Source organism: Gordionus sp. m RMFG-2023, chromosome 2 (genome assembly GCF_954871325.1).
Source record: "Gordionus sp. m RMFG-2023 chromosome 2, tfGorSpeb1-WG-v2, whole genome shotgun sequence".
NCBI classification, from domain to species: domain Eukaryota; kingdom Metazoa; phylum Nematomorpha; class Gordioida; order Chordodea; family Parachordodidae; genus Gordionus; species Gordionus sp. m RMFG-2023.
Genome location: NC_088776.1, coordinates 44,220,399 through 44,248,344, shown reverse-complemented (window position 1 = coordinate 44,248,344; position 27,946 = coordinate 44,220,399). Strand labels below are relative to the sequence as shown.

At 27.6% G+C, this 27,946-nt stretch overlaps 2 protein-coding genes across 3 annotated transcripts; one reads left to right on the top strand and one right to left on the bottom strand.

Annotated features, from left to right (window-relative positions):
- Positions 1–2,813: 2,813 nt before the first annotated feature.
- LOC135924368 (large ribosomal subunit protein mL44-like) lies at positions 2,814–4,620 on the bottom strand. Its single transcript, XM_065459424.1, has 9 exons — positions 4,538–4,620; positions 4,382–4,496; positions 4,151–4,338; positions 4,037–4,112; positions 3,910–3,994; positions 3,741–3,869; positions 3,492–3,700; positions 3,303–3,385; positions 2,814–3,106 (listed from the first exon to the last, which is right to left on the bottom strand). The coding sequence occupies exons 1-9, from the start codon at positions 4,587–4,589 to the stop codon at positions 2,814–2,816; spliced, it is 1,230 nt and encodes a 409-aa protein (XP_065315496.1). The 5' UTR covers positions 4,590–4,620.
- Positions 4,621–9,838: 5,218 nt separating this feature from the next.
- On the top strand, positions 9,839–16,188 carry LOC135924807 (tryptophanase-like). Of its 2 annotated transcripts, none has more exons than XM_065459921.1 (8): positions 9,839–10,078; positions 10,878–11,072; positions 11,665–11,766; positions 12,279–12,488; positions 13,043–13,213; positions 14,252–14,509; positions 15,619–15,670; positions 15,793–16,188. In XM_065459921.1, exons 1-8 carry the CDS (start codon positions 9,850–9,852, stop codon positions 16,139–16,141), a joined length of 1,566 nt encoding a protein of 521 aa, XP_065315993.1. In that variant the 5' UTR covers positions 9,839–9,849; the 3' UTR covers positions 16,142–16,188. The 2 variants fall into 2 exon arrangements, with proteins under 2 accessions (XP_065315993.1, XP_065315992.1); XM_065459920.1 differs by having other exon boundaries at positions 11,656–11,766.
- The last annotated feature ends 11,758 nt before the right edge of the window (positions 16,189–27,946 follow it).

Below are 27,946 nucleotides of genomic sequence, written 5' to 3'. Positions count from 1 at the left end.
ATTTTTGACTGTTCACACCTCAAATTATAAAGAGATTAAAAAATATCTCAAAAGTTTTGGGGTAATGGAAGGAGATAAAATCAAATTTAATTCAAACAAAATTAAGCAATTTATATTCATCAACACCAGGTGTATCTCAAAAATTGGCTGATAAAGTCATAATGAACTTTATAATAGATACTGTTCAACCATTATCCTTGATGAATAATGTTTTTTTTATAAAGATGATAAACATTTTTTCTCCACGCACCAAGATATTTTGCTGGCAGACATTGATGGCAAGAATTTTGGATAGCTTTATAGAAAGAAAGAATCTTTAATATTAAATCTATCAGATGTCTCCTACAGCTGTACAACATCAGATTGCTGTACGCACAATAAAAGGTAAAAATGTTTATTTTCTGATTTATAATATAATATTCATATTTTTAGAGCTTATTTAGGAGTGACCACACATTGGATTGATCCAAAAAATCTAAAACTGAATCTAAAGGGCAACTTGATAGGCTGATGGTAACGTTAAAAAATGCAATGCCTAACCACGATACTAATACTATAGCAAGATCGAAACCGCGGCCTTCCATAGACGATTTTTTTGAAATAAATAATAATATTATTGAACCTCTAGATGCTTTTTTAAATCTAAAAATACTCATTTTTGATAATTTTTTTCATATAAAAAGTGTGTTTATTAAATTTAATACTGCATTGCGTTAGTGTTGAACGATTATTTAGTATGGCAAAGCTTATACTTTCTGATCGTCGCTCTAGACTGGGGATAACAGTACCGAAATGTTATTATTAAAGGGCAATAATAAATAAATTATATATATATATGTAACAAATTATAGTCATGTTTTTATACCAATATTTTATTTGTGGAAATAAAGTTGCGTAAAAAATATTTTAAAAAAAATCAAAATGGCGTAAAAAATAGCTAATAGCGCGTTACTCATTTGAAAACGATAGCGGTAGCGCGCTACTTTTAAAAGTAGCGTTTAACAACACTGCTCCAACTATACAGATTGGTTTGATATCCCCCTTTGGTTTTAATAGCACTGCTGTTGCTCAATATCTCCCAAAGCAAGTAATTTATTATGCCATATATATTGTAAAATGCTTGGTATTTCTTTCAACCATTTATTTATCACAAAAGAGCTTGGAGACACTCAGAACGAGTCAAATTAAGAATCGAAATCAAAAACCATTTTTATAAAAAAAATGTCCAGAAAGGAAACCTTTATGAATTAGGTTCCAAGTAGACTGACTCGTGGTATCTAGGAAGAATTTGATCCCAGAAAATTATAAAATAGATGATCTTTGAAAAAGATATTTATTTAATAGAAAGAATGGTTTTATAAACTTAAATATCTTAACCCCTCATGTGCTATGGTTCGATTATGTAATAAAACAAGGTGTCTTTACAGCTTGGAGACGAAGTGAATAAGCCTCTTGACTAACCAAGACGTGCTCCCATCTCAGCTACACTTTGAAAACGCTTGTTTCTATAAGTCGTTTATTAATATTTGTTTTTACCCTAAATACTTTGTTCTAAGTATATGCTACGACCTTGTCAAACAAAATCTCAGCTACACCAACATCAGCCTTCCCATTTATGCTCTCTTCAGAAAAACTTTTCATTCCTGCACAATTTCATTTTTATCTTTTCTCCTGCGTGAACAAGTCAACCTTTCATTTCAGCATCTTCAACATATCGTTCACCTTCCTATTATAGTTCCAACCAGCATTCCGAGTTTTAATATAAATTGTTTCTATGCTAATATCTTCCTTTCGCAGTTATAATCTATAGGTAAGTGAGGGAACCCACTGATCGAAAAGATTTTGCAGCAATATTTTTTTAAATCCAGCTGCCCATATTGATATCGTCCTAATTGGTTAAATATGTTGAAAAACAGCATTATTATTCTATTCCAGATCGTAGGGAACCTTTTACAGTCAAATAGCCATTTCTACTTCCCGCCACAAAGGGATCTTGATAAGATCACACTTACAATATAATTTAAAATATTGATAAACAAACACCCGGTGATATTGTGATAAAGTTATTATAAAGATTATTTTTACACCCAGCTGCCCATATTGACATTACGCTAATTTGTTATATGTGTTGAAAAAACAGCGTTATAATTCTATCCCAGATCATAGGAAACCTTTTCATTTAGCCATTTCTATTCCCAGTCAAATAAAGACCTAGATAAGATTATACTTAAAATATAATTTAAAATATTGATAAGCAAACACCATGTGAAATTGTGATAAAACCCATCATAAAGTTCTTGCAGAAATTTTTCTTACATCCAACTGCCCATCTTGACATCGCTCTAATTAGTTAAATGAAAACAGCGCTACTATTCTAACCCAGATCATAAGGAATTTTTTAGCCTAAATTAGGCCTTTATACTCCCTGTCACATAAAGATTTCGATAAAATTATACTTTCAATATAATTTAAAATATTGATAAAGAAACACCATGTGAAATTGTAATTGAACCTATAAATTCTGATAAGAATAATTTTTTTCTAAGATTATTTAAAATGCTTTTTTAAATTAAATTTCTGAATTGGCCCTCATTGAGTATAAATAAGGAGTCCGAGTTAGACTTAACATATATTGCATAAAGTTTTTTTGACTGGATTTAAATTTTACAAATTTATAGATTTTTTAGTTACATAGTGTCCCTTTTCAACCACAATATTTTTAAAATTCTAGATAGCATGTTATTAGGTCACCTTTTTGAAAAGGGAAATTATGTGACTAAAAAAGGTTAATATTAATAATTCAATATTCAAATCTAATTCAAAACTCTGTGATATAAAACATCATCATGGGTGCCAGTAATAACATTTTTGGTTTCAACTTCTGTATCATTAATATCTACAAAATAGTTCATCATATCATAAACCAAAATGTTGGGTTTGAAATGCGATTTGAGTTCATTGATGGGAGAATCAATCAATTCTTGAACTATTTGAGAATGTTTGAAAGTGAGAGAGCATCCTGTGTTGGTGTATTCTAGACCAAACCTAATTTTGAGAGCGTGTCTAGCCGCTTGATCAATGGCTGTTTTAATTGTTTCACCAGTTCCTTTATTTTATTCATAGTAAATTGTTTCAATTTAAATATTTTAAAGGTTAAAAAATTGATTTTTAAAGACATAAATAAGTAAGGAAAGTAGTAGATATGAAAAATATTCTAAAATTCTTAATAGATTTCAATCTCAATGAATAATAAAAAAAATAGGTTAAAGAAATGAGTTTGTATAATAATTTTATTTTATTACCTTGTGCCAAATATTTTTTATCAAAATAGATTCCTATAATATACACTGGGAATATTGTGTTAACACCTGAGCTCCTCAATAACCTTTAAAAAAATTTTTTTTAATATTATATTTCTTTTCTATGTTAAACAATCTATATTGTTTATATTATACTATAATCAATAAAATGCTGTATAAGCAAAATTTTACCTTGCTTCAATTTCAGGGGGTTTATTAGAACAATTTTCTTGACAACTTTTGGCGATTATACTTTTTAATAAATAAAATGAATTTTGAAAATTCCATAACTCAAAAGGATCTAAAGTTATTAATTGTGTACAAACAAAATCCAAAATAAATCGAATGGTCGATTCTATATTACTAACATTATTTGGCAATGATAACTGGAGTGAAGAGCCCTTGATTTATTATATAACAGTTAAAATAAAATTTAACTACTTTAGTATTTTGCGGTAACTTTGATGAATCCTCTAATAACAGATTATTGGTAATTGAAACACTTTCAATCATTGATCCAATCAAAGCATTAAATGTTTGAGTAAGTATAATTGGATTAGGGGGATATGTCTTTATAAATATATAAAATTTATCAGATACACATTCTTACAGATGATAGTATAAGGTCTTTCATTCCTAAAGACAATGAGATCATTGCTAGATTTTCATCTGAGAGAATATATTGTTGTATATCTCTAAAAAAAATATATATATTTTGGCTAATAGAGTATAATTACATAATCATCTCTTCTGGGCATCTTGGAAAACTATATCTTAAATATCTCAATATAATCTTTTTTAAAAAAATTTCCCCTAAAATTTAATATATTTTTTAATAATATAAATAATACCATTCTTTTGTAATAATAAGTGATCATCAATTTTATAAAAAAAATCTTTTGGTATTTTGGATTTTTCTAAGATTTTATCATTTTCTAGGATATTAAATGAAGGATTTATAAATGTTTTCATTAATAGATCACTATTAATAGGTTGACCTATTCTCTTAGAAAAGGCATATAATTCTGAAGAAAAATCCCTAATTTTTAAATATTTATATATTATTTCATAAAATTACATACCAATTATATAATGCATATCTAGGTATTAACTTATATGGGCCTTGTTTACGTTCATTTTTCTTTAAATAATGCAATAGTCCTGGAAGCCAATTGGGTCTACCGGCATATCTTTTACCTAAAAAAATATTTTATAGGTATACTAGTAAATTATATAACTGATTGTAATAAAATCAATTGAAGATTTTAGCATTAAATTTTGAAAAAACATCAAAGCATATGAATGAATTAATTAATTTTCCAACGAACCTTAAACCAAAACAAATCTAATATGGAAATATTGAAATATAAATTAATTTAACTTAAACTAAATATCACATCTAGAATTGTTAAGATTAAATAAATTTAGGTATAAATAAGAGAATGTAAGCCAATATTTTTATAAAACAATACTTAACTTAAGCACCTATAGACTTTAAAGTTAGACCTTAAACTTCAACTAAAACAGTAGCGTCATTTGGGAGTAGGGGGAGTAGGCACTCAGGGGCTCAGACCCCCTAAAAAATATGAAGAGTTCTGTCAAAATTTTGATTTGTTATTACTAAAAAAAAGGTAATTTTGAAAATAATTAAAAAATATTTTTTGAGCCCCTTGAGATTGTAAAGGCCAGCGACTATGTACCAAAGGAAAGGGAGATTAAGATGATTGATGCAAAGTTTTCATTAAAGTTGGAGAGGGGGATGGGACTGGGAAGGGAATTTTGATTCTTGTTTTACTAATTTTGTTTCATTTTTTTTTAATAATTTTGATTTAGTAGAAAATGGGGTGGTAATGCTAGGAGAAGGCTCACTATTAACTTGCGTATTACAGATATGTTAAACTCCTGAAGACTGTGAGGACATTAAACTCTCCTCTTCCTAATTACAAATAAGGAAATCGAAATAAAATTTAAAATTTGCAAATAGATGCAAAAAAAAGGAAATCTAAAATTTCTCCTTTTCCATTCATTAAACGTTCCACCCCTGCCACTTCTCATTTATTCTAATGAAGATAGTATCTTTACAATTCTACTCCCCCTTCATAGGCCTAGCCAGGATTTTCTTAGGGGGGGGGGGATTGAAAAATTAGTAGGGCCTTCGCCCTCAGACCCCCTTTGGCGGGCCTTCGGCCCGCTTTTGCCCGGCCTTTGGCCGGGTTTATTAGTCTATATATAGTCATAAAATATTTTTACAAATTTTAATAAAAAAAATAAGCCTGGAACAAATATGAAATATATTTTTATTAGTTTATATAAAATATAAAAAATTACTTGTATATACATTAATATAAAAACATGGTAATACTTTATTCAAAACAATTATAAAAAATTATTTATAAAAAGTAAGTAGACATATAGTTGATATTCCTCCAAATTTTACTAATCAATGCTCTTGATAATAAATATAGCAACAATTTGATTCAATTATTTAACGCCATCTATTTTATTTAAGAAAAAATGATATTAAAATTTCTTCATATTATTCCCCCCACAATATCTTTAAAAGATGTTTTCTGATGTCCTTATCAATATTTTATAGATTTCTAATATATATAATTCGCTATATTGGTAAAAATTACTTGATTGTCATATGATAATTGATAAAATTAGATATACTGTAAATCTAGGACATATAATATTCCATTGTTTGATTGTGCTTTAATATTTTGATTGTGCTTTAATATTTTTATTTAATTTATGATTTAATTTTATCAATAGTTTTATATTTATATTTTACTTTTATTAAGATAAATAAATTAAAATTACTCACTTTATAAAAAATTATATTATTTAGTAATTTTATGGATCTATTATTAATAATTATAATGCATTTCACTTTTGTCTTAAGACTTATCTTTGGCTTATATTCCATTTATTAAAAAACATTTTTGGTTCATTTTATATATTTATAAATTTATTTTTCCAAAAATATATAAATTATGATGAATAGTTTAGTAAAAAAAAAATATCAACTTTTACCATTTTTCTTTCAAATTATTGTTTAAGATATATGCATACATTTTTAAGGGTCAGGGAGTGGGGGGAGGACTAAGGTAGATATTTTTTATTAGCTAAAAATGATATTCACAAAAAGTGATAAATTTCTGAAGGGGGGGAATTTCCCCTTGCCCCCCCCTGGCTACGCCTGTGTCCCCCTTCAATGATTATGCGTTCCCCATCCCCTTAGATCGGCTGTAAAATATATACAAAAACTAATAAATAAAAGAAAAAGATTTCGTTTGAAGCCATTACAGGGGCTGGAAAATTAAAATAAATAAGTGAAACCGGCTAAAAAATTATTAAAGGCCGAGTAAATTTCTGATTTTTCTTAAAATTTTAATATGCCAGCGCAGGAATTAAACTTTAATATATTTTTGGAATTTCAAGCTAACATTTTGATTAATACTATTTAAAAATAGTTGACAATATAGTTATTTCTTTGTATTGTAAGAGCTGAAAAAATTAAATTATTTATGATATGATACAATTACACATTCACTATCTATACAGATATAATCATAGATATTATATAGATATTTAAAATTTTATGGCCGGAAAATTAGTATTAACAAAATTTTAGGGACGGGTGACTTCCCATAAAGCCTTAACGGGTAGGGTGGGTTAGGCCTAAATTCTGGTAAGACCTTTACAGGCCTAGATCTTTTTTTAATAATGTACCTATAATTAATTTATAAATATTATAAACATTATTTAAAATAAATAATACAAATCCAAAAGTTATTAAAACATGTAAAGCGACCTTTTAAATTAACTATATTGATGAAGGACGTTCGTGTGATTCAGGTGCGTAGCCAGCGGAGAGTTTAGCAAAAATTTTTGAAAAAATATAAAAGGGCTCAGGCGCGTAATCAGCAGGAAGGGAGAGGAGGAGTAAACCCCACCTTAGGGCAAAAATTAAAATATATAAGGGCTTCCTGAATTGTGAATTGAAAATTACTCTATTTCAAATAGGTTATATTCTATTCTAAATATTAGTAAAAAGTTAAATAATTTAAATATATATCTCTTGTATTTTCATATTTTACCTCAGGAAATTTAAGTATATTTTCATACATATTTTTAACTTTAGACATTGATAGATATAAGAAATATTATCAACCAAAATAAATTCTATTTAATTTATCTCTACTATACTAATACATTGATTAGAAAATTTCTAGAATGTATTAAATGTTCAGATGTGCAAATAGAAAGAATTTACTGAATATAATTATTTCCGTGACTTCTTGTGCTACAGGAAAAAAAAAACTGCAAATCAGAATCACCTAAAATACATATTTCATCTGAAGCTGATATATTATTAGTTTTAATAAGACTGCCGATTTTTTTTCATTGGAATGTATTAAGTTATTTATTACACAACAATTTTATGCAATATTTTTCAAAAAAATAGCAGCTGAAGTTATGAGAATCGCTAATATTATTATATATTATAACTTAGAAGGCCAAGAGATGATATAGAAGGAATTTCTCTACAGAGAATAAAAACCTATATCAAAAGTATGACATCTTAAAATTTATTGAATATATTAACTTTTATCGAGATCTAATCCCCAACACAAAAAATTATTAAAAAATTGGCCGAATCGCAAAGAATATTAAATTTTCATATGACGGATATTTTGACTAAAATCATTATAAAATGTTTAATTTTATATTTATTGTGATTTAGATACCGGTTTATTATTTTTTAACCGTATTATATTCGCTTATTTAAAATCTATTTATAATGTGATAATAAAATTATATGAAATATTTTAAAATTTGCAACTATTTTAAAACTAGATGTACATATTTTAATAACATTTATAGCTTTTATATTTATATTATTCATGTTTAGTAAATTATAAATAATATTTATAATTATTTTAAATTTAAATATTTCTTGATTTATATTAGTATACAATTCTAAACCCTATTCGCAATAACAGAGAACATGCTTAAATAAGGAAAAATTAAAAAGCTTTCAAATCGAATATTTATTTGCCCTATATATTGCCTTTATGATAGTCTATATATATCATAAATTTATGATTTTAACTTAAAAATAAACTAAAGAATTCAAATTTATATAAACTCACTAAAATTTTAATTTTAAAGGTTCATGAAGACCTTGTGAGTGCGCTATCTATAAGTTAAAAAAAATTAAATATCTAAAGAATTGTAATAACATAGAAATAATTTTTTTAAAAAGGTAATCTCTTTTTTCACAAAAAAAAAATTCAGAACAAAATTTAATTAGGCATAAGGTAGCATGTTCAGGTTGCAGAAAGTGACAAATAAAATTTTAAAAAATGTAATAGTAAGCAAAAAAAGAAATCAATTCTAAAATTATATTTAAAAAAAATTAAATCGAAAATAAAAATAATTTATAAAAGATAGCTTTCTAGATGCTTCTTTTTATATTTACGAAAAGAAAAGAAAAACTGCCCGAGATAAGGTGGGCAGTTGTCCAATTAGCTTGGCCTGAATATAAATATGATTGAACCCGGTTTAAAATTTAAAAAAAATTCTTCTGGGCCGCTGCCAATTTAAAAAAAAAGTTATTGTAAATTTAATTCCTAAATATTAATTTAAGAACTTCCTTAAATTATTACAATGAGAAGTTTTGAGCCTCTCTCCCCTGCAAACAGGGCTTTATTTAATGCTTCATTATATAAAAACGTTTCTCAATATTTTTATCGCCCACACTCGATTGAGAGACAACTAACTATTCTTCATAAAAATATTACAATATCTAACCCAATGCTCTTAATTTTATGTTGAATTAAATAATCCTTCTAATACTATTAGAGTAGAGAAAGGGTTCATATAGAAGAAATTTTGGCTTAATCGTTACTAATACAAATCTATAATCCTTTATTCCTCCAAGATAAATTCCTGAATACGGATATTTAATTTTGTAAAAAAAAAATTTAATATAGCTGGCTTTTAATTTCAATTATAGGAAATATAAGAAAACTAAATCCTTTAAGAATTTTAAAGAAATTTAAATAATTAATTAAAATATATTAAAATTATTAAACCTGAACAGATTTTATTTCTTATTCTGGTTCACCAATAGAGGGTTCACCGGGTTCGGGATAAATCCCTGATTATTTCTTCTATCGGGTCTTCATTACTTTGCAGGCTCTGGTTTACAAATCAACATTTGGCAATATAATAAATATGTTTTATGCCAAGCTTTTATTATATTGAAGAATTAATTCATAAAAATATCATTCAAAGAAAATTATTATAGTATTGTGTCGGATAATTATTTTGTAAAATTGTTTACGTAAATTCTTAAATTATATGACATATCAATTTTAGAGATCATATTTGTTTAAGATCTTTTCCTTTGAAATAATGTTTTGATCTTATTTATATATTAATATAAACTCTTATAATAAGTAAATTTATTCTATACCATTTTTTCCATTCAAATTAAGAATACAAATTTGGTCTTTCATCAATAGAAAACGCATTCAAAATGCCTTGGAGTGCTAATTCTGGTAATGAAACTTCCATTTCATTTGAACCTTTCAAGATAAGAGCCGTCGAATCCATCAAACTAAATACCAAAGAATACCGAATGGAAGCCCTAAAAAAGGCTTACTACAATCCATTCTTGCTCAAATCTGAAGATGTGATAATTGATTTATTGACCGATTCAGGCATATCTGCCATGAGCACTAATCAATTGTCAGGAATGATTAAAGGTAATAGAACATTAAGAAAATACATTAAATTATAATAAGCTGATAAATATTTGTTTATAATAGGTTATTTACTATTTCAAAGGTCTAATACAATCTAAAATTAAGAGTCAGAACTTAATATTTTAGATTGAAAGCGCCTGCTAATTTCTTAAGGTATTAGATTCATATGTAATTTTTAACATTAACCTTAGAACTTAGTTGTTACGATTGAAAAGCCGAATAGCTACATTAGAAGGTTACAGTATCTTTATAGTTCTCTACAATCATTCTTGATTAAAAACAAAAATTGTTAAAAAGATCTGTTGGAAAATATATGAAAAGTTTATAATTATATAAAGAAATATACAATAATACTACGTTTAAATATTTATATTAGACTGTGTCCAAAATATCAAAAAATTTAATCCGAAAACTTTACTTTATCAAAAAGACACGAAATTAAGTCTTTTTAATAGAAAAATAAAAATATGACCAAAACATGAAAATTTCTAAAACTTTATAATTAAGTTCCCTTAAAGTTCGTGTTCCCTTAAAGTTTCGTTGCTTTTGAAAGTTTTGAAAGGCAACCTATGAAAAACGATTTATTGACAATATGAATGCATTATTAAAATGAAAACACACAACCAAATCATATAATTTTCAATGTTTAATTTTTTAGAAAATAACTTGTAAAATATAATATTTATTCTGTGAATATATTCCCATAAATCAAAAGATATTTATTCTAATATTTCGGATAATTTTTTATTTACCCTTCTACTTAATATAATCTTCTTGATTATTTTCTTCTCAAAATAAGCGGATGAAGTGTATATTGGGAGTGCTAGTTTTGATAAATTTCATTCTGCGGTGACTCATTTAACCGGTTATCCAGAGGTTATACCCGCCCATCAAGGCAGAGCAGCCGAAAAAATATTGTTTCAAGCTCTAGACCTCAAGAAATATCATATTGTGATCTCCAATGGATTTTTTGATACAACTAAATGTGCCCTAGGTTTTAAATTTTTATGCATATTATTAAAATATCATTTGCTGTTGGAATGTAAAAAAGAAATATCATGTTTATGATAAAAGGCGTCATTAGATTTTTAGCTAATTAAAAAATCTATCAATTTTTTTAATAAGGGGTACAGGTAAAAATAATATTGAAAAAAAGGCTAAATGACCTCTACAGGCAGGTTTGAGTACTAATAAATGTTTAAGCCATTCAAAGCTTTCAGATTTTATTTTAAAAATGTGTAAAAGATGGCCATTTCAACCACCAGGGGAATATTTTATTAAAATGATATTTACGAAACAGGCAAAAGTTCGTTAGTCACATCAAATTTGTCCCAAATTTAAAAAAAACTTTGGAATGCTTAGGCACTTCTTTGCCCCCCCCCCACCTCACACTTAGGCCCAGAATATATGAAAATTATATTATATACTTAATACAATAACAATGATATTTTAATCCTGCACTTATAGAATTATAGGGAATTTAAATAGAAAAAAATATAATTATAAAGCATTTTTTTTAAAAAATAGATATTCAATAGGGACAGTTATTATCAACTCTTTCAAAAATATTTTTTAAGATAATATAGGAACAGCAGCTTTGGAATATCCTGAACCAAAAGCGGAAGATCCCGTGGCTTCAAAATTTAGGGGAAACATGGATTTGGAAAAGCTAAAGTTTTATTTGCAAAGTAAATATTGTTATAATATTATATATAAAATGGTCGTTTTATTTTTAAGCCATTATTTATTTCCTACAATTCAATTATTTGTCTAAAAAAATTTATACTAAAGCTGGAGAGGAACTTTTGGATAGCTATGTTGGACAGCTTTAGGTTGACTTTTTAAGGAGGTCTACAATGTTATTTTTTTAAAATAGTATTTTTTTGTTTATAATTATCTATTATATTCATCTTGTTGAGGGGGGGGGGAATAATTATTATTAGTTTAAAATCATATCTTGGGGAACTTGCAAATTCGTGAGGAGAAATTTCTCTAAGTATCCTTTTGACTATGCTATAAAATATAGGTTTAAACTAATGTGTATATGACAAGTATATAATTAATTCTTTCTAGAGTGTTTATTTGAGGAGGTATGACATAAACACTCTCTCTCTTAATAGTTGGAATTTTGGAAGAAGGAATGGTAGTAACATTATTATAATCATACAAAAATATATTCATGACAAATTTTATGTCAAAGGTCCAGAAGTATATAGAGTAGCCTTGGTTTTAGTATGTGTCACAAATTCTCATTTGTCGGGACAACCCGTATCGTTAAAAAATTTGGGCAAAGTTGCTAACTTATGCAGAAATCATAATATTCCGCTCTTTTTAGATGCTTGCAGATATGCAGAAAATGTGTATTATGTTAAGAAAAATGAACCAGAATATAAGGATAAATCACTATTGGGTAACAAATAATATTTATTATTATGTGCAAAATTTTATACCAGCTATTTTTAATTTTTTTTATTTAAAAAATTTTATATAATTATTTTGAATTCTTTTTGGTTATTTATTATAGGATTCCATCTAACTCCACTTTTGGTTTAAGGGGCATCATCTCATTCTTGGGTATTCCATACACCTATACATTAATTTTTAAAAACCCTGAACATTAATATTTTAAAAACCCTGAACATATTTTAAATACAGTTGTTATGTTTTAATATTTATAACATTTCTGCCTCTTATACTTCTTATTGACATTTCGCAATTAATTATATATAATGTATTTAATATTTTATTTATTAAAGTTTTGATTTTATAAGAATCTTAGACGCTTTAGATATTTGTTTTTTTTAAATAACGACATGTGATAATAACAGATATAATAGTATTTTTAATGGCTCTCATATAAGTTGATTTAGTACCCTATAAAATCAAATTTGTGATGGAGCTTAAATTTCCAGATTAAAAATAAACACTCTGAAATTAATTGTCAATCATATTAATTTATATAAGAGATAAGTAGAGATATGTTTGCACTCGCGGATGGATGTTTTGTATCGATGAAAAAAGATGGTCTGTGCAATACGGGAGGATTCTTAGCCATGAAGAACGTCGAATTAGCCTTAAAGTGCAAAGAAAATATTATTCTCAATGAAGGGTTCCCCAATTATGGCGGGTTAACTGGTTTTTGCATTATATATAATTTACAATAGATATTTAATATCAAGCTGAGCTTGACTATTTTAAGAACCAATTGAACCAACTTATCAAATTAGATAAATGCTTCGTTTTTTAAAAAAAAATGTTTAACGATAAAACATATAAAAACATTATTGGAGTAGTGTTGTTAAACGGCTCTTGATCCGATTTTTAAAAACGGCTAGTTCATCAGAAAATATTGACTATAAGCCTCGAGATTTCGCGAATAGATATCTAAACTACAGTGCCATCTATGACCAAAATCTTCAGGCTTGGGTAACATTATTCTGGATAAAATATTGAATTAGCCATTTATTTTTAAAAATCGGCTCAAATCGAACTGTTTAGCAACACTACATTGGAGAGAGCGTAATTTTACAGAGTGATATATTTTATAATTTTTAAAATAATAATATAAGAGGAGACAGGAGTTATAGTGAGTCCCAAAAAGGGAAACCTATATATAATTAAATTTTATTATTTTAAATTTTTAAAAAAAAATAATTTTGTTCCTCTTTTTAATAGTTTTATAAGTAGGATTTTAAAACTCTTTTTTGCTATTTTCTTTTTCTGAAATTTTTTTTTTATACAAATTACATTCGACATACAAGGGAAAGGATACTCTTGTGCCTATGGAGCTATCATGAGAACTAAAATAATTTTAATATTTTGCATTATTATTTATTTTAAAAAAAAATATTATTCTGGTCATATTCTACTAAAATATTCAACCTCATAAAAATAGCCATAAATCCTGTCTATCCTTAAATTTAATTTAAAAACATTTTAATACCCATCTGGCTCAAGTAAATTAATATTTTATAAATAGGATTTTTTACCTACATATAAAATAGTTTTTAGATGTTAAAAATATTTATTAATTTTGGTATAATGCATTATATAGGTAGAAAAATAATATATTAAAAAAGTCTCAGGCTCGCTATAATTTGGATTTTTATATCCCCAGTATCCCCTAAACAGGATTAAACCCTAAGGTAAATTATTTAAAAATTAAATAATTAGGAAGAGATCTAGAAGCTATGGCGGTTGGCATAATGGAATCGATAAATGAAGATTTTTTGAATTATCACATAAATTTAGTGGAGGATTTTGGTTCATTACTGGAAAAAATGGATATTCCGGTTGTATTGCCAACTGCGGGTTACGCAGTTTATGTCAATGCTAGCGATACCCTTCCCGGGATCAAAAGGAGTGAACATCCTGCTTGGTGCCTATATTGCGCGCTGTATATCGAGGGCGGCATTAGAGCATGCGAGATAGGTTTATTGAAAAAGAATAATTATAAATTTCTTTAAAATAATTGATTTGGCTTTAAGCGCTCTTTTAAGTCAGTTAATTTATTTTTAGTGCCGTATATAGAAATTTAAAAAATATATTTAGTTAATCAACTTTATTTTAAAAGATGTATTTTAACGCGGAGAAGCAGGAAACTCTTTATGAAAAAATTTTATTTTGAAACTCAATATCCATAAAAATACATTTAGATGTTTTATATATTAACATATGTTCCTCATATTTTATTTCCTTATCAACCTTGATTTAAGAATGCGCAAAATTAATAAATGGAATAGGATGAAATTAACATAAGCATTTATTTCCAAATACGGGAATTATTCGTTTAATTTTTAAAATATAAAATTTAAAACCTATTCAGAGATCTAGATAACTAAATATTATATGACAATTCCAATGTATTAATATGTGAAATACACTGACTGTCCCAACTAAATAAATCTATAACTTGCTGCAATGTGAGAGGAATAATTTGTATTTTATTAAGCTAAAATGTATTCGTATGATGCATACAATTCGATGATGTAGATAATTATATTTGTGTTTAATATTAATCCATTTTATTTACTTTAAAATACGATGATCTGTGATTTTAGCAAATTAAATTAAATAATTAGTTCATACATTAAATTTTAATTTTAGATAAAAAAAAAATAACATGAAGGTTTACTCAACGCTATAACAACAATTTGAAGTTAACAATATAATAAAATAATAATGTAACAATTTAAATATTACTCATCGAATAATATTACCTAAGTTATTATTCAAAGGTTTAATTATTTAAGTGAGAAGCCAATAACTTAGTTAAACGTGTTCAACCTAAGTCTTTTATAAATGGATCTTTAATATGAGATGATTAAGCGAAGATTATAGTCAACTTTAAATTGGATGCTCAGTTGCTTATAAAATCAGGGAGGATTCCATAATAATATGGAATATCAGCTATGTATCTGACAATAAGAAACAATATAAGAAATAAGAACATTATTTTCACCTTAAATTACACATGGATTCCTAAGATATAAGAGTGATTTTACCGATTTCTAAATTTTATTCAATTTAATTTTTCTCAGGTAGTGTAATGCGCGCTCCGGATGAACGGGAAGTGCACCCAGAATTTGTTAGGTATAATAAAAATATAATAAAATTTAATTACCAAATTATTTTAATAAATAATATATATATTATATTATTGTATTATATTTCTAAAGTTATAATATAATTTATTAATTTTTTCATACAAAAAGATTTTCGATTCCCAGAAGGGTCTACACTTTCGCACATTTACAATTCGTGGCCGATACCTTGAAGTACATTATGGAGAACAGGGACAAATATTCTGGTTATCAAGTAGTGCAGGAAAGCGATATTTTAAGACATATTTCCATTAAACTTAAGCCGATTCAAATTCAAAATAGTAGCACAAAATCGATTAAAGAATCTAGTAATTTGATGGTCAAAGAAATAGATAGCAGAGGCAGCCATACCAGTATTTCATCTAAATTAAATAGTAAAAGATCAGAGCGGGATATAGATCAACATTTTATTGAGAACAAGCAGAAGACTTCCTCGGTCAAGATCAACACAAAATATTAAAATTTACCTGATTATCGATCTATTGAATTACAAAATAAAAATTTATTTTTCTGCCATTACATACAATTAAATTAAAATTATATTATAAAACTAAACCCGGAACTCTACTAAATCATATTAGGAATTTGTGGTATTTTTTTACAATTTTCTTTTGAGTTTTCTTTTCTGCCTTGCCTTTTTCTATTTATTAAATTTACTACTATATAAATAAATCCAATCTCTACCGTGTTCCCTAATTTTAGATATTCGCCAATATATTGTTAATTAAAACTTCTTTCATTTATTTGTTTTTTTGTTAACACTCATTTTAGCCTTCTCTACTCTTTTTTCTAAATCAGATCTAGGCGTCATATCGAATTGCTTATAATATAATTCTTATTTTATTGTTTTACTACTTACTATCTATTGATTTAAAGTCAATTCGCATAAATTAAAAATGATACAGAAATTCATGATTAAATTATCTGAAATTTAAAGGATGGATATTTTATTATATATTGGAATACATTTTTGTCAAAATAAGATTGCTTATAAAAAGCATTAATGCTATTTATCATTAAATATTTATTTAACGCGCTTTTCAAATTTTGATAATCTAATTTTACTGGAAGTGAATTTCAGCATATAAGACACTTATTCCATATATTCCCGACAATTTTGAAAGATTGCACGTCTTGATTAACAATACGTTTTAACTGATTAGGCTAAACTGTAAGATATATAGATAATAATGGATATATTGATCAATTATTTCGATCCAGAATTTTATAACATCGAAATCACTCGTATTAAACTCGGGAGAATTTAACCATAATTCAAAAATATTTTTCTTATAAGAAATATTATAAGCGCATAGCGAAAAAATCAGTGAAGATTTTTTGCTATTAAATTTTTATTTTTTTTTACATATTCCTTAAAATGTTTACAAGTATGTGTATTTAAGGCTAAGAATAAATAATTTATCTAACTCGATTATTTTTTATATTGAAATTGGTTATTATTTATTCAACTTCTTCGAATTTGAATTTATCAAGTATTGGTGATAAATGGCTCGATTTGAGCCGATTTTTAAAAATGGCAAACTATCACCAGAAAAATATTACGCTATCTTGAAGATTTTACACATAGATAGCACAAAGGTTTGGGCATCTATTATCTAAATCTCGAAGCTTAAGCAATTTTTTCTGACTAAAATATTGAGTTGATTTTTTTTATATATTTGCTTAAATTTAGTCATTTAACAAAACTGTTTTCAAACCTCGTCATAATGCTTAGATTTTCCCAATTCAGATTTTTTTCTAAATAAGAAACGATTTGTCTTAATAAATTTATTAATCCATTTTGAAGTGAATACAATATTATCATGATCATTACATTTTATAAGATTTTGTCTTCAACCGAGCCATAAAATTCTAACTTGTGCAAGTTGTAATTAAATTATATATTATTATTTAAAAACATCTTCCTTGATTTTTCGGATGTCGTCCCACTTGGCCTGAGGGCATTGTTCAAAAATATTTTAAAATTGATTGGGAAATTTTTGGGGCTCTTTTATTTATTTTTATTTTTTCTCTTTAGCTTTCACCTTTTCTGGTGGTAAGCTCCTTCAACATCTCTCTCCACTTTATGTTATTAATACAATCTCTTTTATCTAATTTATACTTCTTTATATTGGCTCTAACTTTGTGGCCCCATTGAAGTTTTGGCCTTCCTCTTTTACGTTTGCCCATCACTTCCAAACTCTTTTCTTTATTTCCTATGTAGTTCATAGGCCTTCTCATTGTGTGCCCATACCACCTAAGTCTGTTTACTATTAACTTAGTCTTAATGGGCACTACCTTTAAACTACTTAGTATTCTTGTACTGCGCACTTTATCCATTCTTGTTACCCCAGCAATCATCCTCAGCATTCTCATCTCCATGGTTTGTAGACTTCTCTCGTCTGATTCTTTGGTTGGCCATGTTTCCGAACTATATAGAATAGTTGGTTGTATTATGGAACTTTAAATTTTTCCCTTTAATTTGTGTGGGATTCTTTTATCAAATAGCACTCCAGTCCACTTTAGCCACCCTTGATTTATCTTACTCTTTATCTCTTTTTCTATTGTGCCGTTTGTTTGTATAGTGGAGCCCAAATATTTGCAGCTTTCAATTGCCGATATCTGCCATTCATTTATATCAATACTCTCTGTTTCATCTCCTCCTATCACCATATACTCCGTCTTTTCTCTATTTACTTTTAATCCGTGCGTTTCTAGGATATTTATCCAACTCACTAGTCTTTCTTTCATTTCATCCTTAGATTCGGCAAGTATCACAATAGCATCTGCAAATATCATATTCCACGGGACTGTTTGAGGTATAGACTATGCTAATACATCTATTACTGTAATGTAGAGAAGTGGGCTGAGAGCTGACCCTTGATGATCTCCTTCGGCTATTGTGAAGCCTGCTGAAGTACCTGTTGTGCTACGGACCATTGTTGTATGGCTCATATACATATCCTGTATTATTCTTATATATTTTTCGGGAACATTTTTGTGGCGTAGCGCCCACCAGATAAGTTTTCTTGGGATTCTATCAAAGACCTTTTCTAGATCGAGAAAGACCATGTGTAGCTTTTTGTTCTTTTCCCTGTATTTTTCACTCATTTGCCTAATTGCGTGGATAGCATCGTTTGTTGATCTACCAGGCATAAAGCCAAACTGGGTCTCTCCTATTTCGATTATATCTCTTAATCTTTTTTCTATTATTTTTTCGTATAGTTTTAGACAGTGTGACATTAGTTTTATGCCCCTGTAATTTTGACAATTATGTGGATCCCCTTTATTTTTGAAGATAGGAACTAGATAGCTTTGCCTCCATTTTTGGGGAACCTCTTCATTTCCAAGTATCTTATTGTATAGATTTGTGAGGAGATGTATTCCATCATCTCCTAGTGCTTTAAGGCTTTCTATTGGAATATCGTCTGGACCCCTAGATTTGTTGTTTTTCATATGCTTGAGGCATGTGATTATTTCTTGTTGTGTTATAGGTTGTACAAGGTTTTGGCAAGGGGAGTGTTCGTCTAGATGCAGTATGTGCGGATTAAAGTTGAGAAGCTCCTGAAAATATTCTCTCCATTTACTCATTATTTCTTTTTCCTTTATTATCAATTTCCCATCTTTATTTTTGATTACTTTCGGAGCTCCGTTTATATCTCTAGAGTTCTTTTCTCGCTGTTTGGCTAATCTGTATATTTTATTTTGCCCTTCTTTGGTATGTAGATCTTCGTACATGTCATCGTATGCCATAGATCTGGCTCCAACCACCGCCTTTGTAGCTAATCTCTTGGATTTTTTGTATCTTGTCTTGTCATCTGGATTTTTGGATTTGTGCCATATTTTATAAAGGGCTTTTTTCTCCTGTATAGTGGTTGTACCTCTTCATTCTACCACCATATTGTTGCCTTCTCTTGTCAAGCCTAGTGTATTTGGCAGCTATTAATCTGGATGAAAGGTCTGTCCACATTTTTTCACTGACTTGTGAGGAATCTATTGTTTCAATGTTTGCATTGATTGCAAAAGCATCTGTCATTGTTTTTAATTTGCCCCATTTGATGCATGGTTCCAGTTTTATCTTGTTTTGTGTGGATTTATTTGAGATGTGTAAATCCATGACTAGTAGCTTGTGTTGTGCGGCGATATCTTCTCCTGGGATGACTTTGCAGTCTATTACATCTTTTAATCTTCTGCGAGAGATTAGTATGTAATCTATCTGTGTTTTCCTTGTACCACTTTCGTATGTTATTAAATGACTATCCTTTTTCTTATAGTAGGTGTTGGTTAAGGTAAGGTCGAAGGCTTGCGCAAATTTCAGTATATGTTCTCCTTCATCATTTCTTTCTCCATATCCAAAACCACCATGATGCCTTTTGTAGCTATCTCTTGCTTTCCCCACATGCGCATTTAAGTCACCACCAATTATGACTAGATCATCCTTATGGATTTCCATTTTCATCAGGGATAGCTCTAAAATCATCTTTCTTTTCTTCCTTGCAACCCGTTTGAGGAGCATATAATGAAAGGATGTGTAGTATTGATTGACCAATGCAGAATTTTATCTTCATTAGTCTATCAGAGATCCTGTTGACTTCTACAACTGAGGAGGTTAGATCTTGACTGAGGATGATGCCGACACCGTTCCTATTGCTAACAAGTCCATTATAGTACAATTTATACCCATCTCCAATTATCAAAGTCTTCTGTCCTTTCCATTTCGTCTTTTGTATGCACGCTATATCAACTTTTCTCTTGTTCAACATTGATGCCAATTCTCTCGTCTTACCTTTAAGCGTCCCAATATTCAAACTTGCTAATCTTGTTTTCTTTGCTTTGACCTTTACTTTACTTTTCACAGGACGGAGGTCTACACCCTGCGCGTCGCTTGGAGGGAACGCCCTATCTTTCATATTCATATTTCCATTTGTTTTCTTCATTTTGTTTATTGGACAGGTATCCTTAGCACCCGGCTGTCCAGGCCTGTCGGTGACCGGGGTGTCATCTCTAAGCTCCGAAATTCATCATACCGTATGTCTTTACACATCAGTCATCGAAGAAAAACTTGAAAGTTTTTATGGTTCTTACCAGGATTGAACCGGCGTCCTTGTTCATACTCGTGTTTCCAAGCGTACATCTTACCCATTAGGCCACCCTGGCGGCCGGTATTAATAATAATGGCTATCTAGTTAAAAACTTAGTTCTGACAATTTAATATCTTGAGAATGCATAATTTTCCATAAACGGATACCTTGCTGTTGAATCTGCTAAATAGTCCTAACATTTCTTAACTATTTCTATGGTTTGCCCCTTTCTTCCTGCATTATGTATTGTATGACTCAGGCAACCAATGAGTATAATGTATTTATTCATAATTTATAATTCGGTCACATTTTGCCTTTTTCGAAATTCAACTCATGTTATCTGCATAAAAGGCCGTTACATTTGATAGTAAAAGGTTAATCCTTCGATTTTTCTGAGTGCAATTTCTCCAAGTCCGATTATTTAAAAAATTTATTTGAAACCCCTCATTCTATATTATAATGGGCAGCATTAGTAGAAATTTTAGTATTTTCATTATTTGATGCCTACATTAATAAAGAAAATGTATTATTTTCCTTCAAATCCTTCAAGATGGGTTTCTTGATTATAGGACTAGGATAACACTATTTTTGAAAATGTTCATCCACATTTTATTTTTTTGGCTATTTTTGAATCAAGAAAAGGAATAGGCAATAAGTTTGTAATACAATCTGTAGATACTTAATTAGCGAATGTTTTATCGTATCATAGATCAATGCTGTTTTGAATATTGTAGTATTATCATCAAGTGGGATTTCAGGTATTTAAGTACTGCAAGTTAAATCTTTTCTTGTCAATTAATTTTGCACGTTTCAAATCTCTGTAATATATAATTTAAATTAATGGAATAAAATATAAAATACCAATCTAGGATAAAATTTTACTTAACCAATCAAAAATAAAAATAAAAATCGGGAAAAGGCGGAAAGGCGGAAATTTCTTTTATAAAATCAGAGGATGTAATCAGAGATAGTGTAAAAAATTGAGGAAACGTGTAAAAAATTGAGGAAACGTGTAAAAAATCGGGAGAAAGTTTAGTGTATTTTGACGTAATCAAGGGTAGAAAATCGGAAAGTTTTTGCCAAAATCGAGAGATTTGGCAACCCTGATTTTATTTTCTTTTCACTACTTTATTTAAAATTGATAATGCTCTCTTTATTATATAACTCAATCAATTTTTATAATAAATATTCGGATATCTTTTTACCATATATCTAAAACTATCTATTTAACCTTTCGAAAATCTTACAAATCTATCATTTTTGTTTTCATGTCAAGACTTAATATATCCATACATATTTGATTTCACTTTCTTCTTTGCCACCTCTCCTCTTCTTTTCTTTACCTTGATATTTAATAATCTCATTTTACTTTCAACTTTTCAATTCTTCCACTGTGTTTCCTTACTGCTCGCCAATATTCTCGTCTCAATCGAATTCCTTTTAGCTACTCCTCATCACATGATTATGAATATCATAATCACAATACATCATAATACATGATTAGGACATAAATCTATAAGATATTTAAATTTATAAAAATATTTTTCTGGAGCGATTATTAGTTAATTAGAGATGTAATGGTCGATTGTGGTCATATATCTATATAAGAATGGGCCATAATCATATGTTTAAAAGTAATACTTTTTATAAATTTAATTGGAATTTTAAAAAAAGATAAAATTCAGGTAAAACTGTAAAATTAAAAAAAAATTATTGTAAATGATATAAACGATAAATAGAAAAGATATATTTTTTTGTGTTAAATAAATAAACAATTTTAAAAATTGAATATAGAAATTGCATCTAAAAAAATTTATTAAATAAATATTTATAACCTGTAAAAAAAAATATTATTTTAAATAAGTCTATTTTCCTTTTTACCATTTGCTTATATTATTTACTTTTGTAAATAAAATGAATATAATTATTAATTAACTATTATTTTTTTTTATTTTTTCTATTTTACAACACTTTTCTTACTAAGCCCGATAATCAAAGACAATATTATTTTTAGAAAAATACTGATTTTATAACATTTAATCCCAATTCTCAATTCCACAACTCGACATATTAACATGTGGCTAGCACAGCTAGGCTGGTGCAATGATAGGTGTCACTATTTGTTAAATCACTTGAATAAGTGTTTATCTCTACCTACTAATATTCTTTTAGTATTCTATGCTTCCTCATATTTATTTATATCTGGGGTCATGCTACGTAAGTGTCAATTTTTTTTAAAAAAATTAATTTTTTAATAATCATTAATATAATCTTGAAATTATTAAATTTGTTTTGCAATTAAAACATTAAAAATTATAATTATTTTGAACAGATTCTAAACAAATTCCTTTTGTCAGATATTTTAAAAAGTTTAGCTGTATATATTATTTGTTATCCATTTTAAACCCATTAAGTTTGGTAATCTAATCAATTTTATTAAGTAAAGTTATAAGGTATATTTAGATTAGGGATGAAAACAATTCGGATTATAATTTTCTATATTTGCTGAATTTATAATATTTGAATTGGTGTTTTGAATATCTTATGTTATAAAAGTTTTTTTTTAAATATCACCGACTTACAAAAGTAATAGGGAAGGGGTGTTATATAAGCAATTTACTTTCGGTTTTAGGGGACTAATTAGTAAAATATTTTGGAGGTTGGTCGTTGCTTGCTTTTAGCATTTTCCCCGATTTTATTTTTAAATGGCCTAAATTAAGCGAACTTTTTCCTTTATCTATTCATTAAAAAATATATTCTCGATTTATTTAAATTTTAGATATAAATTAGTTCATGATATCGATCAGTAGTGTCAATAGGGGGAGGGGCAAAAAATTTGAAGTGTCCCCTCAAAAAAGAGCTCCCTCAAAAAAGAACCCCCTCAAAATTTTGAAATTTTTTTTATACCAAATGTAATTTTAATAATGTTAGCTAAAAAAAAGGTAAATATTATCTAAAAAAGAAGCTAATTTTGATAATGTCAGCTAAAAAAATGGAAGGTAATTTTGGATAATGTTAACTAAAAAAAGAAGAAAAAAGCAATTTGTAAAATAATTTGGGAAAAAGACGATGAGACATAATAACTTATATTCATCATTGATTGATACCATACCATTTATTGAAACATTTACTATAGTTTTTTCAACGCTCATAAGTGACAGTAAATTTAACCGCTCCTCTCCAATTGATAAACTAACACATACATTTTTATGTGTTTAATAGTGAAAAATGCTCCAGTACAAAAGCATGACTTAAATAAAATAGTTTTAAGAAATTTTCAAAAAGATATAAATTTGCAGAAATATATCATAATAATGATTGACAAGGTTTTCGCTCATGAATTAAATTTAATATGTAAATATAAATTACTAAAGGATTAAATTCATCCTAAGGATCATTGAGTTTTTATAATGTAATATAAAAAAATATTATTTTTAAAATATTAATAATTTTATTATAAATTTTTTTGGAATTAAAATTAGTTAAAATAATACGACATTTATAATAAGTTTATGAGTAATGAAAAAGGAAGCGAAGTTATCTATTTTATATCTAAATAAACAAACGCATTTTTTAAAAAAAAATCTAGATTGAGGGATTTACTAGTATAAAGATTACCAAAACTCTTAGCCTCTTCAAATAATATGGAGGAAAAAATGAATCGTTATATAGAGTTTGAATAAGAAGCAATGCTGTTAAAATATCAAATGGATATTTTTAGGAGATAAATCACTAACGAAAACTATACTATATTGATAATAATTTATTTGCAAAAAAATTAACATAAAATAATATATATTTTTTAAAATGGATAAGATCCCCTCAGTTTTAATATTGTTACCATTTTGTAAATTTTCTAAATAAGATTTTATAGCTTATAAAACCCCTTTTAAACTCCTTTCCTCTAATGGGAACCTTATCTATTAAAATTCATATCATTTACTTTTTATTCCTATTTCCATTGGTTCTCCCTGATTTTTTTTATAATGGATCACAGAAAATAAGAGAAAAAAAAGAAGTGAATATTTTCAAAAAACTTTAAAAATGTTTTCATTTTTACCACACTAGACACTACTACATGAAATGAATACAAGGTTTTTGGTTTATGGGTTGGATCAATTTGCTAGCGTTCCTAATCTTTAAAAAAATCTCTGCTAGTGCTCAATTTGTCAATGCCCCAACTCCAATTTTCACCCGCCCCAAAAATGGCTCCACTACTAGGTCGCTAGCCTTTACAATCTCAGGGGGCTCTAAAAAAATTTTCGTTCCCAGCGTATTGACTACAAATTATTTTTCTCTCATGTAAACACTGATCAAATTCAAAATTTATGCTCACAAAATTGATGTAACTCAGGGAGGTAATTTCCCTTCTCATTAAAGATTATCAAAGCTTTGTAAATATAAAATTGACCCTCTCTTCCCCACTCCCCTTTTGTAAATAAATAAATAAAATAAGTAGTACAAATATTATTTTTTGAAATAATACGTATAGGCTGGTAACTTTTAAAAAATGACGATATATAAATTCCAAATTTCTCAGAAAAGCATTGTTTTTGAAAAAAAAGATGAATTTAGCTTATAATCTTTGTTTATACTCCTAAATTTATTTTCTTATTATAACTAAGAAGTGAAACATCCCATATATACTTGTCGATAACTGATAGGTTGTATGTAATATATCCATCCTTCGCTGTCATAACTTTTTCAAATTATTTTGCAAACAAGTTATTATATTAGAATTAAAAACTTCTCTTTTACTAATAATTTAATAAGATTAATGATCATAAATTTAATTATTATAATTGAAATTAAAAAAAGTAATAATATTCAATTATTTATAATATACTAATAAATCTTGTGTGCCAAAATAAGATTGGATGCTATATATTTTTCCTTTTAACGGGTTAGTTAAAGGTAATTTTTATGTATATTTGGCACACAAGGTATTTACCCAGTAATATATTTTTATTTTCGAATTTCAATTAAAATGTTGTATAATAAGCTTGTCTATAAATTTTCATATTATTTACAATATTCTACTTGTGAAACCTCTGTATCTAGATAAAATGGAAGTTAAAACCCATCAGGCTACAAGATTAATAAAAGAATTATTTGTCGTAGACTTAAGACCAGAGGTGTATTGCGAAGGTAGCTACGCAAAAATAAGCCCCCCTCCGATATTTTTATTCTTAGTTCCCTTTTTAGATTCCAAGGAACGGAGCCCCTTCCCCGCCAAAATATTCCAACATTTTTTCAAAAGTGATAAAATTGAATTCTTTTACTCATTCTTATTGTTATAAAAATAAAAATTTTATATAGTCAAAAATTTTATTTTATTTGATAGCCACATAGAAAATAGAGAAGCAAAAGGTTTGCTTTTAAAATATTTTTATTTTCATTATTTTTATAGAAATTTTATTAGGCCGCCGTCTGCTTTTAAAGTGTAGAGCGAGGTTCATCTCCAACAAGTAGTGGTGATAAATAGCTTTAAAATTCTAAAAAGTCAAATGCGTATTTTTAAGCGAAAGGTATTATCTTAGCCTCAATCGAAGTTTAAACTTAGATAACACAATCTTAAAAAAATATACTCTTTTGCCTCAAGGCTTATAGAATTTTTTAGATTGTTAGGATTTAGTCGATTTAACAAATCTACAGGCAAGAAATAGTTCAATTTTAATGAAATCTTTTAAATGTTTTTAATTTACTTTGAAAGAAACAATAATTTAGTATATTTTTTTATCAGGTTCTTCATCCTTTTGCAATTAACTAATTTTTTATTGATTGACTGATATATAAAAAAATCATTAAGAACATGCTAACAATTATAAAATATTATGTAGACAGGGTACATGACAGAAAATTTATTGGAAGCAACCCCCCTCCAAAATGTACCCCTACACTTCCCTCCCCCTCCCCAGAAATTGATGTGGCCTTCACCCGGGGTATTTACCCATCCTTTATGTTCTAACAATAAAAATTTATAATGAGCGCCAGTTATAACCTTAAAACAATTCTAATGAAACTCTTTCAGGTCTCGTGATTATTTAGGCCCTGAATAACAAATAATCATTAATTAGCAATAATCAACTAGTTGTTATTAACCGTATTCTAAATATTAGCCATGAGCGTATATAACTTCAAACTGTACTATTTATCTCTGAATGAATGAAAAACAAATATTTATTAATGGAATAAAATTTTTTTATCTTTAATCTACAAAATATATTTATTTTTACCTTACCCTACCCTCCCCCCTCCCCGTTTTCAAAAATATTTGATGCAAATCGCTCCTATCCTCCTATCTCATGTAGACACTACATGTAGATAAATATTTACAAATGTCGCTCGAATCAAAAATTTCACATTTATTTAATAATATGCGATTAAAAAAATCGAAAACTAACAAGATTAAAGATAGACCAATTTATAATTTCTCTAGAAATTATCATGCAATCCCATCTAATGTATAGCTTTGAAAATAAGGGCAAAATTTGAATAAATAAAATTATTTTTTATTTTAGAAATTCTTTCCGATATATACTATATTCAAAAAGAAAATTGCCTAAGAACCTATATGCGCGATTTGGCGAAAAGCAAATAAAAAGATTTATATTAAATAAATATAATGGGCTTATCTTAATATAAAAATTTAAAAAATTTCTGTGATACTTTATTCTATAGCCTGGAAAGGCGTTTTTATCTTATGATTTTGATTATCCCACATAAACGAACGAGTTAAAGTGAAAATATTATGACAAATTTAATTAATCAACCTTTGATATCGGAATGGATTCCAGATCCATGTAACAGAATATGGAAAAGGAATCATCAAAGCAGTGGCGTATCCAGGATTTTCTTATATGGGGTGGGGGGGGGGGGATTTTTTGGAGGCTTCGCCCTCAAATCCCTTTTACCTGGCCTTCGGTTAGCTTCCACTCCCACCCAGCCTTCGGCCGGGTCTTATGTTTTAGCTATTCTATTAAATTATTCATAATTTAATAATAATTATATTTCTATTTTTAACTATTATTTACTAGTTCTTGCTTATGGATATTACAAGCCTATTTTTTATTATTTTATGTAAGATATATTATATTTAATTAAGTTTTTAAATGTAAAGTTGAAATAAAGTTTAATGTGATTTTTTATAAAATTTGCTTTAAAAACTAACCTCAGCTTAAATT

Coding starts and splice junctions, on each gene's coding strand:
- LOC135924368 (XM_065459424.1), bottom strand. CDS start 4,589: ATGTTTTTTCAAAATTTAATGCTAAAATCTTCAATTGATTTTATTACA. Junction 3,995..4,036: donor TGCCCAGAAGAGATGATTAT/GTAATTATACTC, acceptor TATTTTTTTTAG/AGATATACAACAATATATTC. Junction 3,386..3,491: donor CCCCCTGAAATTGAAGCAAG/GTAAAATTTTGC, acceptor ATTTTTTTAAAG/GTTATTGAGGAGCTCAGGTG.
- LOC135924807 (XM_065459920.1), top strand. CDS start 9,850: ATGCCTTGGAGTGCTAATTCTGGTAATGAAACTTCCATTTCATTTGAA. Junction 10,079..10,877: donor ATTGTCAGGAATGATTAAAG/GTAATAGAACAT, acceptor TCTCAAAATAAG/CGGATGAAGTGTATATTGGG. Junction 14,510..15,618: donor CATTAGAGCATGCGAGATAG/GTTTATTGAAAA, acceptor AATTTTTCTCAG/GTAGTGTAATGCGCGCTCCG.